The following is a 7,500-nucleotide window of genomic DNA, read 5'->3' on the forward strand; positions in this document are numbered from 1 at the left end:
GAGAGGCAGAGAGGAGAAGAGTCACACAGCAGAAAAGAGGGGAGGTCAGGAGAACAGAAGCCTTGATGAAGTGGGAGGAGAGAAGTGAAGAGAGGAGGAGAGGAAAACAAAAGTAACAAGGAAATAAGAGGGAAAAAAGAGGACCAGAATAGAGAGGAGAGGAGAGGAGAGGAGAGGAGAGGAGAGGAGAGGAGAGGAGAGGAGAGGAGAGGAGAGGAGAAGAGACAGGCGGCGTGACAGGCCGTGAACAAAGTGGCGTGTCAGTGGCAGGCGTTTTGGGCTGCAGCCGAGCGCCAGCGGAGCGCTAAAGCAGCCACTGATCCCAGATCATTAGGACGGCGCCCCGGTGGGCCGCCAGAGTGTCAGCTTCACTCTCCCGTCTTTTTCGGGACGACGGTGAAGGAACGGAGAGTGGGAGGTTAAAAGAGACAGAATGGGGAGAGAAAACGACGTGTGTAGGTGGTGGGTGGAGAGAGGGAGGGGTGGAAAGAGGGAGGGAGAGAGGGAGGGAAATACTGTGAGAGAGGGATGAGGAGGATAAGTGAGCTCTTATTTGTCCAGGGGTGCAGCAATGGAGTATCTGCCTGTGACTGTGAGTGATGTCTGTGTGTGTGTGTGTGTGTGTGTGTGTGTGTGTGTGTGTGTGTGTGCGCGCGCGCACGCGCGCACGCGCGCGTGTATGTGTGTGTGTGTGTGTGTGTGTGTGTGTGAACGTGTGTATACATGCATGTGTGTGTATTTGTTGTGTGTGTATGCATGTGCATGTGTGTGTGTGTGTGAGTGCGTGTGAGTGCATGTGTGTGTGTGTGTGTCACCTACTTGTCCGGGGCCACTGGAGTCACACACGGCAGTGGAGTACTGTCTGTCCAACTCGGGGGCGTTATCATTCACATCCAGAGTCTCGATCGCCACTCCCACTCTGGTCACCTGGCTGGGGTTGTCTGAAGAAGAGAGAGAGAGAGAGAGAGAGAGAGAGAGAGAGAGAGAGAGAGAGAGAGAGAGAGAGAGAGAGAGAGAGAGAGAGAGAGAGAGAGAGAGAGAGAAGAGGAAGAGAGAGAGAGAGTGGGCAGTGATGGGGAGAGGAATAGAAATGTGTGCGAGGGGGTAGATGTGGAGAGAGAGAGGGAGATAGAGAGAGAGAGAGAGTGCGGAGAGAAGAGCCTCTTATGTCTTGCCCGGTAGCTGTTGTGACAGCTTTGACAACCCAAAAACAAAACAAACCTGTTTGTCCCCAACCCTTATGGTGGATGTCACAACACTGCCATCCCGAAAAGAGCAAGGAACTAATCACATATCTACAGTACATACATCCATCTCCAGATGAAATCGCGATATAACATATCAAATCTATAATATAAGGCTACTTTAGATTAGATTCAACTTCTGTATATTACATTAAATCCCATTACATTACATTACATTGCATTTGGCAGATGTTTTATAACCAAAGCGACTTACAACCCATAGCCAACATCACTAGCAGATAGAGGGGGTATTGACATGGCACATGCATACCAGGTAGCAACATGTGGCACAGGTTAACAAAATGTGGCTGTATTAGCAAATCATACATTATACAAAACATTACCTAGAATTTCATCACCTAGCTACAATAAGACTAGATTATATTGAACTTCATCATAATTACACATGTATGAATAGCGAGTATGAAATGTGGCAGAGAGTGGTGAAACACTGTGGTTGCATCTGCCTTACAAAACCAGCTGCTTGTTATTGTACATTTTTAAAAAGGAAAGAAGCATGAGATCGATAAAGTGCACAGTCTCCTACAAAGCTGAATGCCTGATACACACATATACTAAGCAGCCACAAACAGTACATGTCTACACACATGGACAAAGTACAAACAAACACACACACCTTACGCACGCACACACGCGCACACACACACACACACACACACACACACACACACACACACACACACACACACACACACACACACACGCACACACACGCACACGCACGCACGCACACATGCACACACACACACACACACACACACACACACACACACACACACACACACACACACACACACACAGACACAGACACACACACACACACACACACACACACACACACACACACACACACACACACACACACACACACACACACACACACACACACACTTCACATCAAATCCGCACACATCAAATCGATAAAGGGCACAATCCCTTAGCCCACCCGACATAACGATAAGATCAAGCTGCTTCCCTCCGAGGTCCCTCTGGACGAATGAATGGCACAACAGCTTGCAATATGCATGAGACTAACATCTGTCACGGCGAATGGGGAGGGGGGGGGACTAAATAGAGCTTTATTATGCGATTCACCTCTTTGCGATGCCAGGGGAAAATAAATGGTGTGTTTTGGCAGGCCTGTTTGTATCCTTTAAAAATAAATGATTATTAACCCCGCACCAATCATGCCCAATAGCCTCTCCGTCACCCGTTAGCCGCGGCTAATAAGCTTCTGGGATGGTTAGCGTTTGTTTTTTTTATTATAATTTTTTTCTCAGCTCATCTCACAGCATATCCTGGGCACACATAGACACAATTCAGGCTTAATGGGGATTGATATTGCTCGGAGAACGAACTGGAGGGAGAAGAGGGAAGGAGGCTAGTTAGGTGAGGCACAGCCATTTCATTTGGCTTCAAGCAAGCAAAGAAACTAGGCTCCGTGGAGCAGCAAAACAAAACAAGAAAACAGTGATTGGATCGGCAATAGGAAGAGACATTCACTAATTTCCATTGACACGCGCTAGCACGCCATTCCGACATAGTGGGCCAGAGTTTAATTTGCATGGAAGGCGGCAATGAAGCTGTCCTTTATCAGCTGGATATCAATGATTCCAGCACAGCGTAATGGACGTTCACGTCCAGCTCAGTAACCGGTGTCTATGCTCACTGTTGTGAGAAAACATGTTTTTTTTTGTCCTGTCTGAGATAAGTGGTTCCCAAACTTCCTCTGCTGGAACCCACTTTTGGACCTAAAAAACAGTTTTGTGACCCTCCTAATTTTTTTGTCCCTTAACCCTGAAGGTATCGGAATATTGCCCTCAATCTGATACATTACATTTCAATGTCTATGAATTGTTTTATCCTTGAAGGAACAACTCTCTCTTAGTTTGTAAGAGGCAATAAAGGTTCATTTTCCAATAGGCCTCCAGGGGATAGTTATGAATCACTAGTGTTGATTGCTATTGGCTAAAACTATCATTGTATGTGACATCATCCAATGTGACCTCATTTCCTGTGGAGGTCTTTTTAAGTTCAGCCACTGGCATTGTTCTGGCTCTTCTGCTGTTACCTGTACCTGTTAACACCTCTCCAGGGAGGGGGAGAGAGAGACGATGGGAGAAAGCCTGGGGCCTTTTGTCTCTTTTCTCCCCTCCCTGACCAAATAAACCTTGTACTTCTGAATTCCAACCATTGCACTGATTCTGGTCTTAAATATTAATTAGTTGTAGAACCTAGATACTATCAACCCATTGATGATGGATGTTGCGTTGCGCAACATTGACCCTGGCGCCTGGAGCTGCATGACGCAACATTGAGGAGATTTTAGCAGTGTTGGGGATAACGCGTTACTAAGTTACGTAATTTAATTACTTTTGGCAGTAATGTAGGAACGTAACGCATTACTCTTCACATTTCTGTAACGACGTCGTTATAGTTACTGCACTGCCGTTTGCGTCGTTACTCATTACCCAATTTGAGCCGTGAAAGCTGATATATGTAGTTCTATATCGGTGCGAAGTGCTCTGTCTAGGCTGTTTTTCCCTCAGCCCCTTTTCGAGCTCTCGGGTGTGTGTGTGAGAGCATGCGCACGCAGACTGCTGTTCCTTCCTCGTGCATGCAAGGTCTTTCACTGGGACTTTCATGAGCGCATTGTGCTGTGATGTGCTTAACGTGTCCCTGTATTGGCCTACAATACTTAGAGTTCCACCACCATTTTTTTCAGCGGAGGTAAAAGTGAAAGTGATTCGCTGCGCAGAAATGCAATCACTCCTAGTCCACAGTTATGCGAATGCATGAATGAAACAGATGTATGCTATATCGCAAATGCCATAACATCTGTTGTGCTCAATGATGACATATTGGTTAAATACACTACCAAAAAAATTGAATTTGGCTTTGACGCAGCAGCCAGCGCGAGTCAAGTAATTGGGAATAACGTTAGAACAAGCGCAAGCAAACTATTGCCACGTTCTTTTTCATAGGTTATTCAAATGTGATCAAACCGTCTTCGGAAAATATTCTGGTCCCGGCGCCTACCTAACACCTGCCTGCATTCAGACTGCAAATTTAAAAACCGAGTTGGTTTCTTTTTGGACTGTTGGAGTGTCTGCATTCGTCAATCCTTAATAATAATGTTGATGCAATATGCGAAATGCAAAAAGGCCAATTAAAGGTTGTTTTTAATTAGGAAACTGAAAGGCTTTGGACTAGGTTGCAACATCTTGGAGAGGACATAGCCTAATAGAGAGTGTCCTTACCTACCACATTTCTGTTTGGTATGACCACCTCACCCTACTCATTCTGTTTTTATTCTGTGAGACCACAGGCAATTTTCATGCTGGCATGACAATAAAGTTTATTCTATTCTATTCTATGGCGCAATATTAGATTATACTCAAATTTATTGACACTGTTGCTATAAATAGGCCTACAGGGCAATCATGAAATGCATTTTACATGTGAGAATGACAATAGGCCTATAATGAGAGATTCCATAGGTGTACAGTTTGCTCAGATTGAAATATTAGGCTATTTTCACAGCTGGCCTACAGCCACGGGAAGCAGGTGTAGGCCTATTATGAGGTGTGCTAATTCACTGGTTGAAATCCCTTTTTCCGCGAAAAGTAAAGTAAAGTAATAAGTAACGAGTTACTTTTTAAATTCAGTAATAAGTAATTCAATTACAATTGTAAGCAGTAACTAAAGTAAAGTAACTAACTAACTTACCCAACACTGGATTTGAGATATTTTTTATTAAAAATGTTGGCATGTTAGAGCTAAATTAACACATGGAAATGAGAGTGTCTTAGTGTTGAAATGCAACTTATCTCATATTTTTATGTGCTTCACAGGCTGAGATATTTAGGTTTTTATAGGCTGTGAGTGCCTTTTCCCAAAAATGCAACCATTTATGCAGGTGCTTCAGGCACCAATGGGTTAATATTAGACTACTACATTTAAATGTGAAAATCACCAGAAGAGTTACTACATTAACCATACAAATGAATACTATTACTAACAATATATTATTTGTCATACTTTTATTATGAAAGCATAATCAAGGTATGATGCAATCCCTTGCCTCTCTGGAACCCTCTACTACAGAACATCCGCGACCCACCTAAGGGCCCCGACCCCCATGTTGGGAACCACTGTCTTATGCAGTGGAGGAGATTACTACACTAGAAGGGATGCAGATTTCTTGGGAGGTCGGTCTAATGGGAAATCTATGGTAAGGTATTCAAGCTCCAAGGTCCTTCCTCAGACAACCCTAAACACTGACGCGTACATTTACATCTCACTGATGGTTTTTTGGGGAGGTCAGCATAATGTTTTAGAGGAGTCATGGAAAAAAGTGTTGCAACTCAAATGCATCGCCACAAACACAAGCATACCACTTTTACCTTAACGCTTAGGCCTACTACATTTACATTTACAAGTTGAAATATAGCCTACTATGATATTCAACTGATATTCAAATGTGTGTGTGTATGTGTGTGTGTATGTGTGTGTGTGTGCGTGTGCGTGTGTGTGTGTGTGTGTGTGTCAGCCAACTGCATGTGGGGATTTTATCTTTTTTAAATTTGTTTGCTGTGTTTAGTTTGCTGTGTTTTAATATAGTGTGTTTTAGTGTTTGCTGTGTTTTTATATTGCATGTTTTAGAACTAGTTATTTATTTGGGTTGCTGTGCTCACTAATTGCTGGCTTGCTGTGTTTTCACTTTGTGCACTAACTGGCTACTGAATAATGACTGTTTTAATTGCTTTGATGGGACACCTGACAAACATTATTACCCGGCCAATCGGTGCATTGGAATGGTGATGGGGAGGGGTATAAAGAGGCATGTTTTTAGAGGCTCCTGGCATTTGGCGGGGGGATCGGACTGGAGGCAGCAGCAGACCCGAAGAGCAGAGACGGCGTTCGAACGAACGAACGAACGAACGAACGAACGAACGAACGAACCGAACCGGACCGGACCGACGCCCGCAACCTAAGGAACGTGAGCAAACTTTCTTGTGTGTACTCCTCTCACCGCATGTCTGAGCTGTCTTGATCCCCCTGCCGAATAGCCCGAAACATGTTGGCTGGAGAACGTGTCCTGGAGGACCCGAAGTGGATTGGAGCCGAACCACGCTTCCAACCACAAGTTGAGTAAAAGTCCTAACTGTAGCTGCTCATTATTCTGGTGCTTGGTTGCATGCCATACAGAGACTGACACTTGTTCTTTGTTGCCGAGGTGTGATGGACCTGGAGTAGGCCACAGATGTCACCGGGGACCCCCCTCGGCTACCAGAACCCTGCATGAGACTTCACCTAACACAGCTTGGGCTTGGACTGGACATTGACTGGCCCCTGTGGCCAATGATCAAGGGGCAAGGACCATCTGGACTCTCAGGACTCTGCAGTGCTGCTTTTAGAGGACATTTAGTTTTAAATTAATAGAAAATTAAAGTATATATTTTTAATCCTTTGTCTGTCTTCTGTGAACTGGGCATTCTGAACCTTTTTAATGGTTTTAACAAGGGACAAACCCCTGACATGTGTGTGTGTGCGTGTGTGCGTGTGTGTGTGTTCGTGTGTGCGCATGTGTGTGTCTGTGAGTGTGTGTGTATGTGTGTGTGAGTGTGCGTGCGTGCGTGCATGCGCGCGCGCGCGTGTTTGTGTGTGTGTGTGTGTGTGTGTGTGTGTGTGTGTGTGTGTGTGTGTGTTTGAGTGTGAGTGTGAGTGTGAGTGTGAGTGTGAGTGTGAGTGTGAGTGTGTGTGTGAGTGTGTGTGTGTGTGTGTGTGTGTGTGTGTGTGTGTGTGTGTGTGTGTGTGTGTGTGTGTGCGTGTGAGTGTCTGTCTCAGGTCAGTGCCCTGTCTGATGTTACTACTCTGGCCCCTGTCCATTACTGGGTGGAAATAGGTGTGTCTGGACCAGAGAAGATTGAGGTTTTTGAGAGGTTTTATAATGGGAAATCTTTGAGAGGTCTCCTCGAAAAAGTAGTTCCAACACATGTCTTTCTGTCTTTCCACAGACAAACCCTAACACTAACTTTAACAGAATCTTGCTCATAATGATGAGCCAGAAAAAGGACTTTCAAATGTTCTTGTACGACACCCCCCTTTATAACATAAACACACATATTTTGACTCATATATTGTATTTATTGCGATGTATTATTCATGTATATATACATTATGTGTACAGTAATCCTACATGTTCATATATTGAATGGAGCCCTAACATTAG

At 44.6% G+C, this 7,500-nt stretch overlaps 1 protein-coding gene across 1 annotated transcript in view; it reads right to left on the reverse strand.

Moving 5' to 3' along the window:
- The window catches only part of LOC134451580 (cadherin-24), a 67,803-nt gene that overhangs the window by 16,119 nt on the left and 44,184 nt on the right, over nucleotides 1–7,500 (reverse strand). Inside the window, exon 8 of the mRNA XM_063202086.1 lies at nucleotides 820–941. Within this exon, the coding sequence (XP_063058156.1) occupies nucleotides 820–941 (122 nt within the window). The remainder of the gene's footprint in view (nucleotides 1–819; nucleotides 942–7,500) is intronic.

Source organism: Engraulis encrasicolus, chromosome 6 (genome assembly GCF_034702125.1).
Source record: "Engraulis encrasicolus isolate BLACKSEA-1 chromosome 6, IST_EnEncr_1.0, whole genome shotgun sequence".
Lineage (NCBI taxonomy): Eukaryota > Metazoa > Chordata > Actinopteri > Clupeiformes > Engraulidae > Engraulis > Engraulis encrasicolus.